Source organism: Balaenoptera ricei, chromosome 8 (genome assembly GCF_028023285.1).
Source record: "Balaenoptera ricei isolate mBalRic1 chromosome 8, mBalRic1.hap2, whole genome shotgun sequence".
In the NCBI taxonomy this organism is placed as follows: domain Eukaryota; kingdom Metazoa; phylum Chordata; class Mammalia; order Artiodactyla; family Balaenopteridae; genus Balaenoptera; species Balaenoptera ricei.
In genome coordinates, this window is record NC_082646.1 from 70828058 (window position 1) to 70845603 (window position 17546).

The window sequence follows — 17546 nt, forward strand, 5'->3', positions numbered from 1 at the left end:
AAATGTATATAACATATCAGATAAATAAAGCCCAATATTTAATGAGATAAAACCAGTATCTCTTTAATCTCAAAGACAAAATAAATATCCATGTAAAACAGGATGGAGAAAAAGAACTAGAGCACCAATTGAAGGACACACACACACACACACACACAAACACACCAAAAAAACAAATAAACCAAAAAACACTCACACCACTGGTGTGTACTTATAAATTAATAAAGTCAACTCAATGTCTTCATTTTAGACCTCACCACATTAAAAGTCCACAATAAAGGTACACATCTTGTCAGGAGACTTAAATAGTACTAGTCACTCATATTTTCTAGCCATGTATATAGCTTAATAAAAGTAGCTGAATCATTTCTTTAAAATTACAAAAAGGATTTCAATATCACAGCATGTTTTTATTCTTTTTCAATAAAGCTGGTATTAGTTATCAGTGATCAGGAGAATTTTACATTCAAGTAAGTTAAATGTTCAATAGTATCCCCTAAGTAAATATTCATAAAGCACAACTCTCTATGAAAACATGCTTACGTACCTGCGTTATGTGAGGTTTATGAGGTGTCAACACCTTAAAATATCAGATCATAAAGTGTTCTAAACAAGGTGCTCCCCATTAAGTCACATAGCACAAAATGAAAGCTTTAAAAATAATGTATAAATGGGCTGAAACTTTTCAACTGAATTTCATTTAATGCAGCAAACTTTAAATGAACTAGGCGAGTCACTGATGGACTGATTTTACTACTAGGATCACGATGATAACACAACATAAATTCACATAGTTAAAAATGTACAGAGGCAAAGACTGACAAAAGCCTATAAATTATCATACACAATGTATTTAGAGCACAAAATAAATTCGTATTAGAGAGTTTTAAATAAAAAGAGTTAACCTGTCTTGCCAGACTTCCCAGTTAAATTAACTATAGCATTTATTCATGGGGTCAACTAAGGATATTTTAGCATTATTTAGAAACAGAAATAAAAATTCATATAAATACAAATATAAGAAAAGGAAAAAATGTTTCCCTCAAAGTTTTTTAGGAGAAATGCAAACATTCATATATTTTGTAAACCGGCTCCCATCCTCTGACAGGACTTGCCACACCAAATGCAGTTTGGTTCTTCATAAAAATCAGTTTTAGCAGAGCTTTGACATGTGAAATACACATTTTCTACCTACCTTGAATGTTTATAAAGTTTACGAGGTCTACTATGCAATTTCCGATCCCAATTCTCTGGATCACTGGAGTTACTGTCATAAGGATGAGGCCGTCCTGCCATCCCACTTCAAGCTTCCTCACACTACTGCTCTGAAAGCACACATGAAGCACCCATAACCTACATAAAAGAGTAGCGTTGACCTTTAAATCTATTCCATGCAGAGTAAGTCACAGAATTTTGTATCCTTTCTGACATTACTGTGACATTTTTTAAAGTGATGAACAGGATTATAAAACATCAGACACACAAAATGCCACAAATCAGATTAAAATAAACACCAAAAGCCTTTTTAGGTACTTTTCATTTGATTATTCGATTAAATTTGTTACTCCTAAACAACATTTTAATAATGTGCTATTTGTATTTAGTAAATATACTTATTGACATTTGGGTACCTCATGTTTCCAAACATCAATACAGAACCAAAAAAGACAAAAACAACTCCACAGAATGATTCTTCCAGACAAAATTTCATTTGGAACACATTTCTTAATTACTAAAGTTTTAAGATACTTAACAAAGCATCTAGTAAGACCAGATAACAATGTTGTTATTTCTTTAACCAAGTTAAAGACCATGAATAGAAATTTATTATTTGTTCAAAACTAACAGTATGCAAACATCCTAATGTTTCCTTACGGTGCAATTATCAAAAAACATTTTATCAGTATGATTCATGTATTTTATGCCTTTTCATATGTGAGGCTTATGACTGTTAGTTCTACTACAGTCCTGTGAAATTATAGAACTCCTTAACAACAGCTTTACGAAATACCTGAACTAAGCACTTTAAAGTATATTCGCTACCCAATTTAATCTTCACAATCAACTTACAAGGTAGGTATTATACTCCCCATATACAGAATAGAAAACAGTCTGAGAAGGTTAGTAACTTTGCCAAAGGTCACAATGTTGGTCAACAGCAGGATTATAAAGAACAATGAGAATTTATTACTATATAGCATAAAGTCTTGATCTTGAAAAATGCTCAGACTGCAGTATTCTGTTTAGAAATAGTAGGTCAGATTTGACTTTTAGAGATTGCAAACACCAAAAGAAAAAACAAATGAGGTTAAACAATTTGAACAAAGTTATGTAAACTGGATTAGAACCCAGGTTTCCTGACATTCACTTCTGTATGCTTAGTATATACTTTTCCAAGTAAGATTTGATACAGGGAAGTGAGGAGGGATTTATGCATAAAAGTCAAAGGGATGAGAGGTAATGGGATGGATGTCTACATTCTCCATCCAAAAAAAAAGTCAAAGGGAATCCAGAATTGAGAAAATACTGTACCTCACTGAATTGTATAGATTATTCCAGTACAATTTCACCAAAAAATGCCAAAGATAAACTCATGAAAATTGTGAGTCTAACTCAGAGCTCATTAAAAGAAACACTTTTATTTTAGAGAAACTATTTTGCTACTTTAGAATTTTTTTCTTTATAGTTAACTTAGTACTTTCTTTCCAAAAACAATTGAAAAATCTAATAATAAATTAACATTTTAATATAATATGTAAATAAGTAGCTCAAAGAGTGAAATAAAAATAATAAAGGGGGAAGGAAGAGAACTGTACAATGGCTAATTCAAATTCCTTAGCAAATGACGCACAGTTTATTTGCTGAATACTCCTGGAAAAGGAAACCTTTCCTGAAGGATCGCTGAATGACTGATTAAAAATCAGTCAGATGTTAAATGAACATAAAAACCACAAATGTTATGAAAACAAAAAAAAATCTCGAGAGGAGAAGAGAAGATGGCGGAAGAGTAAGACGCAGAGATCACGTTCCTCCCCACAGACACATCAGAAATATATCTACATGTGAAACTGCTCCTATAAAACACCCACTGAACGCTGGCAGAAGACGTCAGACCTCCCAAAAGGCAAGAAACTCCCCACCTACCTGGGTAGGGCAAAAGAAAAAAGAAACAACAGAGACAAAAGAATAGGGACGGGACCTGCACCAGTGGGAGGGAGCTGTGAAGGAGGAAAGGTTTCACACACTAGGAAGCCCCTTCGCGGGCGGAGACTGCGAGTGGCAGAGTTGGGAAGCTTCAGAGCCACGGAGAAAAGCGCAGCAACAGGGGTGCGGAGGGTAAAGCAGAGAGATTCCCGCACAGAGGATCGGTGCCGACCAGCACTCACCAGCCCGAGGCTTGTCTGCTCACCCGCCGGGGCGGGCGGGGGGCTGGGAGTTGAGGCTCAGGCTTCGTAGGATGCAGGGAGAGGACTGGGGTTGGCAGCATGAACACAGCCTGAAGGGGTTAGCGCACCACAGCTAGCAGGGAGGGAGTCCAGGAGGGAGTCTGGGAAAAGGTCTGGAGCTGCCGAAGAGGCAGAGACTTTTTCTTGCCTCTTTGTTTCCTGGTGCCCGAGGAGAGGGGATTCAGAGCGCCGCCTAAACGAGCTCCAGAGACGGGTGCGAGCCGCGGCTATCAGCGCAGACCCCAGAGACAGGCATGAGACGCTAAGGCTCCTGCTGCAGCCACCAAGAAGCCTGTGTGCGAGCACAGGTCACTATCCACACCGCCCGTCCCGGGAACCTGTGCAGCCCGTCACTGCCAGGCTCCCGTGATCCAGGGACAACTTCGTGATCCAGGGACAACTTCCCCGGGAGAACGCACGGCACGCATCAGGCTGCTACAACATCACGCTGGCCTCTGCCGCCGCAGGCTCGCCCCGCATCCGTACCCCTCCCTCCCCCAGGCCTGAGTGAACCAGAGCCCCCCCGAAGCAGCTGCTACTTTAACCCCGTCCTGTCTGAGGAAGAACAGACGCCCTCAGGCAACCTACACGCAGAGGCGGGTCCAAATCCAAAGCTGAAACCCGGGAGCTGTGCGAACAAAGAAGAGAAAGGGAAATCTCTCCCAACAGCCTCAGAAGCAGCGGATTAAAGCTCCACAAACAACTTGATGTACCCTGCATCTGTGGAATACCTGAATAGACAACAAATCATCCCAAATTGAGGAGGTGGACTTTGGGAGCAAGATATATTATTTTGTCCCCTTTTCCTCTTTTTGTGAGTGTGTATGTGTATGCTTCTCTGCGAGATTTTGTCTGTATAGCTTTGCTTTCACCATTTGTCCTAGGGTTCTGCCCGTCCGTTTTTTTTTTTTTTTTTACTTAAAAAATTTTTTTCCTTTTTATCTTAATAATTATTTTTTATTTTTTTTATTTTAATAACTTTATTTTATTTTATCTTACTTTATTTTATCCTTTTTCTTTTTTTTCTTCCTATTTTTTCTCCCTTTTATCCTGAGCCGTGTGGATGAAAGGCTCTTGGTGCTCCAGCCAGGCATCAGGGCTGTGCCTCTGAGGTGGGAGAGCCAACTTCAGGACACTGGTCCACAAGAGACCTCCCAGCTCCACGTAATACCAAATGGCAAAAATCTCCCAGAGATCTCCATCTCAACACCAAGACCCAGCTTCACTCAACGACCAGCAAGCTACAGTGCTGGACACCCTATGCCAAACAACTAGCAAGACAGGAACACAGGCCCATCCATTAGCAGAGAGGCTGCCTAAAATCATAATAAGGCCACAGACACCCCAAAACACACCACCAGACGTGGACCTGCCCACCAGAAAGACAATATCCAGCCTCATCCACCAGAACACAGGCACTAGTCCCCTCCACCAGGAAGCCTACACAACCCACTGAACCAACCTTACCCACTGGGGACAGATACCAAAAACAACAGGAACTACGAACCTGCAGCCTGCAAAAAGGAGACCCCAAACACAGTAAGATAAGCAAAATGAGAAGACAGAAAAACACACAGCAGATAAAGGAGCAAGGTAAAAACACACCAGACCTAACAAATGAAGATGAAATAGGCAGTCTACCTGAAAAAGAATTCAGAATAATGATAGTAAAGATGATCCAAAATCTTGGAAATAGAATAGACAAAATGCAAGAAACATTTAACAAGGACCTAGAAGAACTAAAGAGGAACCAAGTAACGATGAAAAACACAATAAATGAAATTTAAAATACTCTAGAAGGGATCAATAGCAGAATAACTGAGGCAGAAGAACGGATAAGTGACCTGGAGGATAAAATCGTGAAAATAACTACTGCAAAGCAGAATAAAGAAAAAAGAATGAAAAGAACTGAGGACAGTCTCAGAGACCTCTGGGACAACATTAAACGCACCAACATTCGAATTATAGGGGTCCCAGAAAAAGAAGAGAAAAAGAAAGGGACTGAGAAAATATTTGAAGAGATTATAGTTGAAAACTTCCCTAACATGGGAAAGGAAATAGTTAATCAAGTCCTGGAAGCACAGAGAGTCCCACACAGGATAAATCCAAGGAGAAACACACCAAGACACATATTAATCAAACTATCAAAAATTAAATATAAAGAAAACAAATTAAAAGCAGCAAGGGAAAAACAACAAATAACACACAAGGGAATCCCCATAAGGTTAACAGATGATCTTTCAGCAAAAACTCTGCAAGCCAGAAGGGAGTGGCAAAACATATTTAAAGTGATGAAGGAGAAAAACCTACAACCAAGATTACTCTACCCAGCAAGGATCTCATTCAGATTTGATGGAGAAATTAAAACCTTTACAGACAAGCAAAAGCTGAGAGTTCAGCACCACCAAACCAGCTTTACAACAAATGCTAAAGGAACTTCTCTTGGCAAGAAACACAGGAGAAGGAAAACACCTATAAAAACAAACCCAAAACATTTAAGAAAATGGGAATAAGAACATACATATTGATAATTACCTTAAACGTGAATGGATTAAATGCTCCCATCAAAAGACACAGACTGCCTGAATGGATACAAAAACAAGACCCGTATATATGCTGTCTACAAGAGACCCACTTCAGACCTAGGGACACATACAGACTGAAAGTGAGGGGATGGAAAAAGATATTCCATGCAAATGGAAATCAAAAGAAAGCTGGAGTAGCAATTCTCATATCAGACGAAATAGACTTTAAAATAAAGACTATTACAAGAGACAAAGAAGGACACTATATAATGATCAAGGGATCGATTCAAGAAGAAGATATAACAATTGTAAATATTTATGCACCCAACATAGGAGCACCTCAATACATAAGGCAAATACTAACAGCCATAAAAGGGGAAATTGACAGTAACAAAATCATAGTAGGGGACTTCAAAACCCCACTTTCACCAATGGACAGATCATCCAAAATGAAAATAAATAAGGAAACACAAGCTTTAAATAATACATTAAACAAGATGGACTTAATTGATATTTATAGGACATTCCACCCAAAAACAACAGAATACACATTTTTCTCAAGTGCTCATGGAACATTCTCCAGGATAGATCATATCTTGGGTCACAAATCAAGCCTTGGTAAATTTAAGAAAACTGAAATCGTATCAAGTATCTTTTCCGACCACGCTATGAGACTAGATATCAATTACAGGAAAAGATCTGTAAAAAATACAAACACATGGAGGCTACACAATACACTACTTAATAACGAAGTGATCACTGAAGAAATCAAAGGGGAAATCAAAAAATACCTAGAAACAAATGACAATGGAGACACGATGACCCAAAACCTATGGGATGCAGCAAAAGCAGTACTAAGAGGGAAGTTTATAGCAATACAAGCCTACCTCAAGAAACAGGAAACATCTCGAATAAACAACCTAACCTTGCACCTAAAGCAATTAGAGAAAGAAGAACAAAAAAACCCCAAAGTTAGCAGAAGGAAAGAAGTCATAAAGATCAGATCAGAAATAAATGAAAAAGAAATGAAGGAAACAATAGCAAAGATCCATAAAACTAAAAGCTGGTTCTTTGAGAAGATAAACAAAATTGATAAACCATTAGCCAGACTCATCAAGAAAAAAAGGAGAAGACTCAAGTCAATAGAATTAGAAATGAAAAAGGAGAAGTAACAACGGACACTGCAGAAATACAAACGATCATGAGAGATTACTACAAGCAACTCTATGCCAATAAAATGGACAACCTGGAAGAAATGGACAAACTCTTAGAAAAGCACAACCTGCCAAGACTGAACCAGGAAGAAATAGAAAATATGAACAGACCAATCACAAGCACTGAAAAGTTTACAGAAGAGCTAACATCTATCCTTCTCAAACTGTTCCAAAATATTGAAGAGGGAGGAACACTCCCCAACTCATTCTACGAGGCCACCATCACCCTGATACCAAAACCAGACAAAGATGTCACAAAGAAAGAAAACTACAGGCCAATATCACTGATGAACAAAGATGCAAAAATCCTCAACAAAATACTAGCAAACAGAATCCAACAGCACATTAAAAGGATCATACACCATGATCAAGTAGGGTTTATTCCAGGAATGCAAGGATTCTTCAATATATGCAAATCAATCAACGTGATACACCATATTAACAAATTGAAGGAGAAAAACCATACGATCATCTCAATAGATGCAGAGAAAGCTTTCAACCAATTTCAACACCCATTTATGATAAAAGCCCTGCAGAAAGTAGGCATAGAGGGAACTTTCCTCAACATAATAAAGGCCATATATGACAAACCCACAGCCAACATCGTCCTCAATGGTGAAAAACTGAAACCATTTCCACTAAGATCAGGAACAAGACAAGGTTGCCCACTCTCACCACTATTATTCAACATAGTTTTGGAAGTTTTAGCCACAGCAATCAGAGGAGAAAAAGAAATAAAAGGAATCCAAATCAGAAAAGAAGAAGTAAAGCTGTCACTGTTTGCAGATGACATGATATTATACATAGAGAATCCTAAAGATGCTACCAGAAAACTACTAGAGCTAATCAATGAATTTGGTAAAGTAGCAGGATACAAAATTAATGCACAGAAATCTCTTGCATTCCTATACACTAATGATGAAAAATCTGAAAGTGAAATTAAGAAAACACTCCCATTTACCACTGCAACAAAAAGAATAAAATATCTAGGAATAAACCTACCTAAGGAGACAAAAGACCTGTATGCAGAAAATTATAAGACACTGATGAAAGAAATTAAAGATGATACAAATAGATGGAGAGAGATACCATGTTCTTGAATTGGAAGAATCAACATTGTGAAAATGACTCTACTACCCAAAGCAATCTACAGATTCAATGCAATCCCTATCAAACTACCAATGGCATTTTTCACAGAACTAGAACAAAAAATTTCACAATTTGTATGGAAACACAAAAGACCCCAAAGAGCCAAAGCAATCTTGAGAACGAAAAATGGAGCTGGAGGAATCAGGCTCCCTGACTTCAGACTATACTACAAAGCTACAGTCATCAAGACAGTATGGTACTGGCACAAAAACAGAAATATAGATCAATGGAACAGGATAGAAAGCCCAGAGATAAACCCACACACATATGGTCACCTTATCTTTGATAAAGGAGGCAAGTATATACAGTGGAGAAAAGACAGCCTCTTCAGTAAAGTGGTGCTGGGAAAACTGGACAACTACATGTAAAAGTATTAAATTAGAACACTCCCTAACACCATACAGGAAAATAAACTCCAAATGGATTAAAGACCTAAATGTAAGGCCAGACACTATCAAACCCTTAGAGGAAAACATAGGCAGAACACTGTATGACATAAATCACAGCAAGATCCTTTTTGACCCAGCTCCTAGAGAAATGGAAATAAAAACAAAAATAAACAAATGGGACCTAATGAAACTTAAAAGCTTTTGCACAGCAAAGGAAACCATAAACAAGACCAAAAGACAACCCTCAGAATGGGAGAAAATATTTGCAAATGAAGCAACTGACAAAGGATTAATCTCCAAGATTTACAAGCAGCTCATGCAGCTCAATAACAAAAAAATAAACAACCCAATCCAAAAATGGGCAGAAGACCTAAATAGACATTTCTCCAAAGAAGATATACAGATTGCCAACAAACACATGAAAGAATGCTCAACATCATTAATCATTAGAGAAATGCAAATCAAAACTACAATGAGATATCATCTCACACCGGTCAGAATGGCCATCATCAAAAAATCTAGAAACAATAAATGCTGGAGAGGGTGTGGAGAAAAGGGAACCCTCTTGCACTGTTGGTGGGAATGTAAATTGATACAGCCACTATGGAGAACAGTATGGAGGTTCCTTAAAAAACTAAAAATAGAACTACCATATGACCCAGCAATCCCACTACTGGCCATATACCCTGAGAAAACCATAATTCAAAAAGAGTCATGTACCAAAATGTTCATTGCAGCTCTATTTACAATAGCCAGGACACGGAAGCAACCTAAATGTCCATCATCGGATGAATGGATAAAGAAGATGTGGCACATATATACAATGGAATATTACTCAGCCATAAAAAGAAACGAAATGGAGTTATTTGTAGTGAGGTGGATGGAGTTAGAGTCTGTCATACAGAGTGAAGTAAGTCAGAAAGAGAAAAACAAATACACTATGCTAACATATATATGGAATCTAAGGGAAAAAAAAAAAAGGTCATGAAGAACCTAGTGGCAAGACGGGAATAAAGACACAGACCTACTAGAGTATGGACTTGTGGATATGGGGAGGGGGAAGGGTAAGACGTGACAAAGTGAGAGAGTGGCATGGACATATATACACTACCAAACGTAAAATAGATAGCTAGTGGGAAGCAACCGCATAGCATAGGGAGATCAGCTCTGTGCTTTGTGACCACCTAGAGGGGTGGGATAGGGAGGGTGGGAGGGAGTGAGATGCAAGAGGGAAGAGATATGGGAACATATGTATATGTATAACTGGTTCACTTTGTTATAAAGCAGAAACTAACACACCATTGTAAAGCAATTATACTCCAATAAAGATGTTTTTTAAAAAAATCTCAATTTTATTTAATTAGAAAAATAAAAATGTATTTACTAAAGAAGAAATCCTTCAAAATTTCAATTTGGTATTATAGCTAGTTATCTGTCTTGAAAAGATGAGGCAGAAGAGAAGGGTGAAAAAGAAATCAGAGAGACAAAGCAGGAAGTCAGATAGGAAAAAATGGTCACAGACCAAGAGAGACCCAAAAGGTAAAAAAGAATAGTAGGGAAAACTGATAAGGAGGGAAGTGAAAGATGTAGAGGCTGAGCAGGTTGTGTAGAATGAGATTTAGAGCATTTTCTCCTTACTGGATAGGTCTTCCAGTAAGCTATTTCAGGCATTAGCATTTCCTTAAAGGGGCACATTAGCTCCTAACCCTTAACTATAAGACACACCCTTCTGGAAACCCACAGAAGACCACTGAGTAAAGAATAATCCTAAACCATGGGAGACAGTGACTAAAAAAATACAACCACAAGGAATGAATAAGGTAAATTCCAATTCATATTTTCCACTATTTTACAGTGGATGGCACATATCTAGTAGCTGGGAAGTATCAGTAAGAATTCCTAATCAATCCAACTGAAATTAACAACATGTACATTATAGCCAGCCACAAGAAAGTAAAGAATGTTCAGATGAAGGCTATCGAAAAAGTCAACTGGAAAATCATGTTTACATTTCACTTGTCAATAAAACTTGAGTATCACCATGTGAAGGATTTCACCCCACTCCTCACTCCCAATAGCAAGGGTACAAACAAAAAAGAAGTGAAATTCAAGTAAAGGTAACTGGAAAAAAATATGCCTGTGTTTGCCTACACATGCTAGCACATTTTTAAATGCTACAGATTTAACTACAAACAAATAAAAAGCAAACGACACACATTATATACTATTTTGAAAAGTCTAATGATCTTTTATATTTTAACCAATCTCTACGCCATACTCAGTGACATTATATTTATCTTATTTCACTCACTCATTCATTCATTCATTCATGTACTTATTGAACACCTAATATAATATGCCAAGAAACGTACAGATGCTAAAGCAAGTTGGATGTTGTTCTTGTGCTCAAAAAAACTCACCCTAGTATGGGGAGAAAAGACTCCACTAACAGCTCTATACCACTTACTCGTGTATCTCTCCTACCTGGGTAGTCTTGCATTGTTACCCCACCCTCCAACCCCATATCTTGGGTGTTCTTTGGGATTCCATCTTCATCTGCTGGGTCCAGGGAGACAGCAAAGAAATAGGATCAAACCCTTGAGAACACCAGGTTTTACACATGACATACAATGAATCAAAAATCTTGAAGTCATCCTTGACCTCTCCTTTCCCAACATCAAGTCTAACTTCAGATTTTTCTTTTGACTCCTTCTCTCCCTTATCAATCATAAGGCTGTTGTCTTCATTTAAACCCTTAATAGCTAAGAATAAGCCTCTTACTTGACCTCTTTACCCCCATTCGATTCCATATTAGCTCTGCTATAATCAGAATTATCTTTCTAAAAACTTTTAATGGCTCTTCATTTCCTGATCTAAACTCCTTACCATAAAAAGTTCTTCAAAATCTGACACTTGGATCCCCAATGTCTACTTTATATTAGGCCAATTAAAGATTTGGTTTGGATCTTGTAATCATCGAAAAATAATTTCTGGATTACTGGAAACAAAGTTCTTAGACAATATGTAACAATTCATTACTAATATTTTTAGGCATGACAGAAGTAATGTAAATTCTAAATAATCTAGAAATAATCCGTACAGAGGCTGGAACAACTGGGCCTATTGGCTAGAGACATACATTCAGGAAACTGCCAAAAGTCAACTGGGAAAGAGTGAGTCGATTGCTTCTCCTTCTCTTGGATATTACTACCTTTAAAAAAGGAGCGGGGGGGGGGGGTAGGAAGAGACAGAATCTTTAAGACTACAGTATCATAAGTAAGTACTCCCAGGGACACTATATTCCAGGCACTATTAATTAATGGCAATGACCCACAGAAGAGCTTAAAAAAACAAAAAAAAACAGGACAGTATCCAGAGACAATTTATGCTGTTATCAATGTGCTAGGAAGATTACATACTTTCTCCTATTTAAAGCTCAAAACAACCCAATATTACTATCCTGTTTCATAGATGAGGAAATCTTAGGGCTAAGATGAGAATCCCAGTCTAACTGAAAGCCCATGTTCTTTCCAATGTAGCAAGTGAAGTACATAGAAATTCATATATTTGCTCCTTATTGCCAACAGATGTCACTTTTAAACCACAGCCATCTTGTGGCTTTGTGCAAACTACTGAGATCTCACTCTAAATAGTGTCATTACACAAGAGCTTTTCTGTTAAGTGAAATTATTTTTATCTCTCAAACTTGGCAAACAAAGTGTGTGGTGGTTACTGGAGAGAAAGACCTGATAGAGAGGGAAAACAGTGAAGAGAACAGAATCACACAGTGATACCAGGGCCAGACACCAAGGACTGCCTTCAGCTGCATAGAAAGCCAAATACCCAGAGGTGAGAGTGGGAAAGACTGACCAAGAGGTAGTCAAGAAGGCACCTGAGCTAGCAAAATGTCCTAAAGTAACCTTTCCTATATGGAAAAGACCAAAAGGAGTGATAGCCCCACAGGGCAAATGAGTCACTTGAGATTGGCAGACTAAAAGAGCAAACACCTGAATGCTGGGGGTCTAGATGTAGGAAGAATTTCTGAAGGGCCAGAAACTTGAGAGATCATTTGATGAGCTTCTCTCCTTATAGGCATAAAAGAGAAACTGTACCACCTTGAAGGCACAAAATACATGATATAGATATAACTGTGAAAGAAAAAGAACAAGAGGAAGCAGCTTTTAAAAGAAAAGGAACCAGAGGGATGAAAAGGAACCTCGTGCAAATGCAGCCGAGAGAACTGATCATGTGAGCCTCATGCAGATAACAATTATTTAAATTTGGATTAAAAAACTTTTTGTTTTATAGCATTTTTTGGAAAGTGTCCCAAAGCATACAGTAGTAAAAAAAAGACCTTACTCTTGAAAAACTCCAACTGGAAGAGAACAGAACCATGAGATCAGCTTGAAGTTTTTATGCTGAGAGCCCTCCCCACCCCCTACAAATATGGTGAAGGCAGCCACACAGCTCAAAGTGGTAGAGAAAATAATTCAGGGCTGGAAGTGCAGCTGGAAATTTAAGGCAGACATACTGGGAATGAAAGAACCACAGAAGCATAAAAATCTGAGCATAAACTCTGCTCAGTTAAATTACACACGCATGGGGGGAGATCCCAGGTAGCCCCTACGGTAGATTACAGAAGAATTGAAAGCTACATGGCGTAAGATCTATGAGTTTGATGCTTTTTAAACTGAATGTATTCCCCAACCATACAGCCCAAGCAGCAGAAAGCTGAAGCCCTTACTGGCTTGGGATGTCAGAGAGCAGAGACCACTACTGGCAGACAAAATAGATACTAGGAGGGAATCCCCAGAAGTAGAGGAACCACAAGGCAGATGAGCTCCAAAATCTGAGTATAATCTCTACCCAAATTTTTGGCTGACCACCAAATTACACAGGTGCAGGAGAACCCTAACCCTTACCCCCACTCCCCAGGAGACCAAGCTAAAAAAACCAAGTAGTTGAAAGAAAAGAACTGAGCAGATATCAGCTGTCTCATACTGTGTATGTAGGAAACAAAGTTTGCAGATTGAGTCCAGGCAAGTTAATGGTCCACTAGATCAAAAACCCCCTGGGCTTCCCTGGTGGCACAGTGGTTAAGAATCCTCCTGCCAATGCAGGGACACAGGTTCAAGCCCTGGTCCGGGAAGATCCCATGTGCCGCAGAGCAACTAAGCCCATGCACCACAACTACTGAGCCTGCGCTCTAGAGCCCGCAAGCCACAACTACTGAGCCCACGTGCCACAACTACTGAAGCCCGCGCACCTAGAGCCTGTGCTCCACAACAAGAGAAGCCACTGCAATGAGAAGCCCGCGTACCGCAAAGAAGAGTAATAACCCCCGCTCGCTGCAAGTACGGAAAGCCCATGCGCAGCAAGAAGACCCAATGTAGCCAAAAATAAATAAATTTTTAAAATATACATTAAAAAAAAAATCCTGATAATCCTCACAAGAACACCAAAAATTTCAACCAAAAATTATGAGATCCAAAGAAACAAGACAGTAAAAAGGCAGTCAATGGAAACTGACTCCAAGTAGGTCCAGATGTAGGATTTAGCAAATAAGGACTTCAAAGCACATATTATAAATATACTTAAACAATTAAAGGAAAGTATATTAAAAGCATAAAACAAGAAAATGGTCTTAATGAGTGGCAGAAAGGGAATATCAATAGAGAAGTGAAAATAAAAAAATGAAAACTCAGCTCTAGCTGAAAAGAACTAAAATGAAAAATCCATTAGATGGGCCCAATAGCAGATGGAATGACCAAAAAAAAAAAAAAATCAAGGAACTTGAAAATAGAGCATGAGAAATTACCCAACCCATAGAATAAAGAGAAAGATTAAAGAAAAACAACAGCTCTGCAGACACAGATGGGACAGCATCTAATGATACAACATGTAAGTAACTGAAGTCACTACTAATACACTCAACAAAATGGAATCTCAAAAGCATTATGATAAGTGAAAGAAGCAAGACTTAAAGCTTCCATACCATATGATTTCATTTATATAACATTGTCAGAAAGACAAAACTGTAGGGATTACACATAGAGCAGCAAGAGGTTAGAGCTGGGGTAATAGCACAAGGTAATTTTGGGGGTGACAGAACTATTCTGTATCTGGATTGTGGTGGTGGTGGTAGTTACACAATTGTATGCCTCTGTCCAAACTCCTAAGAACGATACACCAGAAAGAGAATTTTATTGCACTGAAATTTAAAAAGAAAAAAACAGCAGCAGAGATGTTTAATAAATATTTACAAATGTCAAACATATTAGCATGACATAATTAAACCACTTTTGGATCAAAACCCCCACATCACACTACCCCCGGTACCATCCCAAGCATACTTAATCAACAGCCACCCTCCCACTGCCATAAATGACACACATAAATTTTTGATCATGAAAACTGGTAAGAATTTTTCTACTTCTGCCACAATAGTAAGTGACTTAGAGAAAAGGTTTCGGAATCAGATAAAACTAAGTTGTATGACTTTGTACAAGCTTCTTAACCTCTAAGACCTCAATTTCTTTAAATGTGAAATGAAGAAAATAACACAATTCTCATTACCATTATTTTATCTATTACTAATACAACTGCCAATCAAATTATTATAAAGAATAAATAAGACAGGACACCTTATATAATAACACAGTGCTGGGCACATTGCTGACTTTCTCTAGTAGACTACCAAATACAAATTTTGCATAATACTTCATTAATTCATTCATAACTTTCTATTTGCCTTTTGAGATCACCAGAGACGAGAATTCCTAGAGAGTCGCTCAACATTTATTGAGCATCCATAATGTGCTAGATGGCTGGAATAAAAAGGTGAATATGATATCATCCATGTCCTGGTTTAAATAATAATTATAAAATAATCACAACACAGGGAACAGGGGAAGAATGATTAGGGATACGATTTCTACTCATTTTGAGTTTTCCCAATTTCTCCAAGGTACACCTGACCCTCCCCTGTTCTACTAAACATCAAAATTTCATCAAAGAGCCATGTACTTTGGACACAACAGCTGGTAACAGTTTTAGGAGCTAAATCAAAACCTTAAGTCATCGGACTTCCCTGGTGGCACAGTGGTTAAGAATCCACCTGCCGATGCAGAGGACACATGTTTGAGCCCTAGTCTGGGAAGATCCCACATGCCGCGGAGCAACTAAGCCCACGGAGCCACAACTACTGAGCCCGCACGCCTAGAGCCCATGCTCCGCAACAAAGAGAAGCCACCACAATGAGAAGCCCACGCACCGCAACGAAGAGTAGCCCCCGCTCGCTGCAACTAGAGAGGGTCCATGCGCAGTGGCGAGGACCCAACGCAGCCATACGTTCATACATACATACATAAATTAATTAATTAAAAAAAAACCTTACGTCATTCCTATAGTAACTATGATGTAAAACAAATATTTCACTCAGCTTAAAAGTAAATTTAAATCTCTGGAAGAACAGACAAATCATCCTAGTTTCTAACCTCTGTGAAAACTCCTTCAGTTATTTTTATCAGAATATTCTTGCTGTATCCGAGAAGCTTAAAATTTTTAAATTTTTTCTCTCATTTGGACATAACAACCTCCTTGCTACATTAACAAATTACCACAAACCCAGTGGCTTACAATACCATATACTATCTTAGTTTCTGTGGGTTAGGAATCCGGCATAGTTTAGCTGGGTCCTCTACAAGGCTACAATCAAGGTGTCAACCATAATTAGATCCTCATTTGGAGGCTCAACTGGGGAAGGATCCACTTCCAAGGTTACTGAGATTGTAACAATTCATTTCCTTATGGCAGTAGGATTCAAAGCCAATGATGCAGATAGTAAGTCTGCTAGCAAAATGGAGTCTTATGTAACATAACTAGGAAAGTAACATTCCATTACCTTTAGCATATTCTTTTGGCTAGGAATGCTCACACTGAAGGCGAGGGGATTATACAAAGGCACAAACACCAGGAGGCAGGGATCATAGGAACTACTTTAGGGTCTGTCTATCTTATTGTCCAACACATTCTGCCTAGGTATGACACTGAAAGTTTAAGATTCTGCTCAGCCCTTGTTCTAATTATACATACCACTATACTAACACACACACACAAAACACATCTCTTTTATCTCCTTGACTTCACAGCACTATTTGTCACAGCAAAAACCTAGAACCAATCTAAATGTTCGTCAGAAATGAATTGGTTAAAAATCTGCACAGTATCATGCAACCAGTAAAAATAAGATACATACTGGTAAGAAAAATATTCCAAGATATAATGTTATGCTAAAAAGCATGGTACAGATATGTATTATGTACTCCAATGTATTTTAAAAATATGTTTGCAAACACTCATCCATGTTTTTATATGTTTTTTAAAATGTCTAGAAATAACACATAAAACTTCTAACTAGTTGCCTCTGAGGAAAGGCTGAAATGAGAGAAAGAAAGACTTACTTTTCATTGTATCTCTTATACTATTTGAACATACTATACATTGTTTTCATAATTGGGAGGGGGGCTACAGTTAAGTATTTGGAAATGGCTTTGTTATGGAAATTTTCTTCCTTGTTTAATTTTACTGCTTACCTATAGTTTTGTTTTTGTTTCTGATTGCTTAATTATGGTCAATACATATTGTAGGGGAGGAAAAATATCTTTTTCCCCTACCCTTCTAAATTTTCAACTGGGACCCCTGTAACAAGACATATTAACAAGAGAAAAGCATACAAGTTTATTTAATGTAAATTTTATTCAACACTGGAGCCTTCATAAGCAAATGAAGGCCCGAAAAAACAAACCTGAGTGTTCTTATGCC

At 38.1% G+C, this 17546-nt stretch overlaps 1 protein-coding gene across 8 annotated transcripts in view; it reads right to left on the minus strand.

The window, feature by feature from the left end:
- BTBD10 (BTB domain containing 10) overlaps positions 1 to 17546 on the minus strand; it is a 78704-nt gene that overhangs the window by 44487 nt on the left and 16671 nt on the right. For 3 of the 8 annotated variants that reach the window (XM_059929555.1, XM_059929551.1, XM_059929557.1), the window contains exon 2: positions 1196 to 1320. The exons of 3 other annotated variants lie outside the window; for them this stretch is intronic. In XM_059929555.1, the coding sequence (XP_059785538.1) occupies positions 1196 to 1296 (101 nt within the window). In that variant the 5' untranslated portion in view covers positions 1297 to 1320. Of the gene's footprint in view, positions 1 to 1195; positions 1354 to 17546 lie in introns of all 8 variants that reach the window. 2 more of the 8 variants (XM_059929554.1, XM_059929552.1) reach the window with 2 other exon arrangements.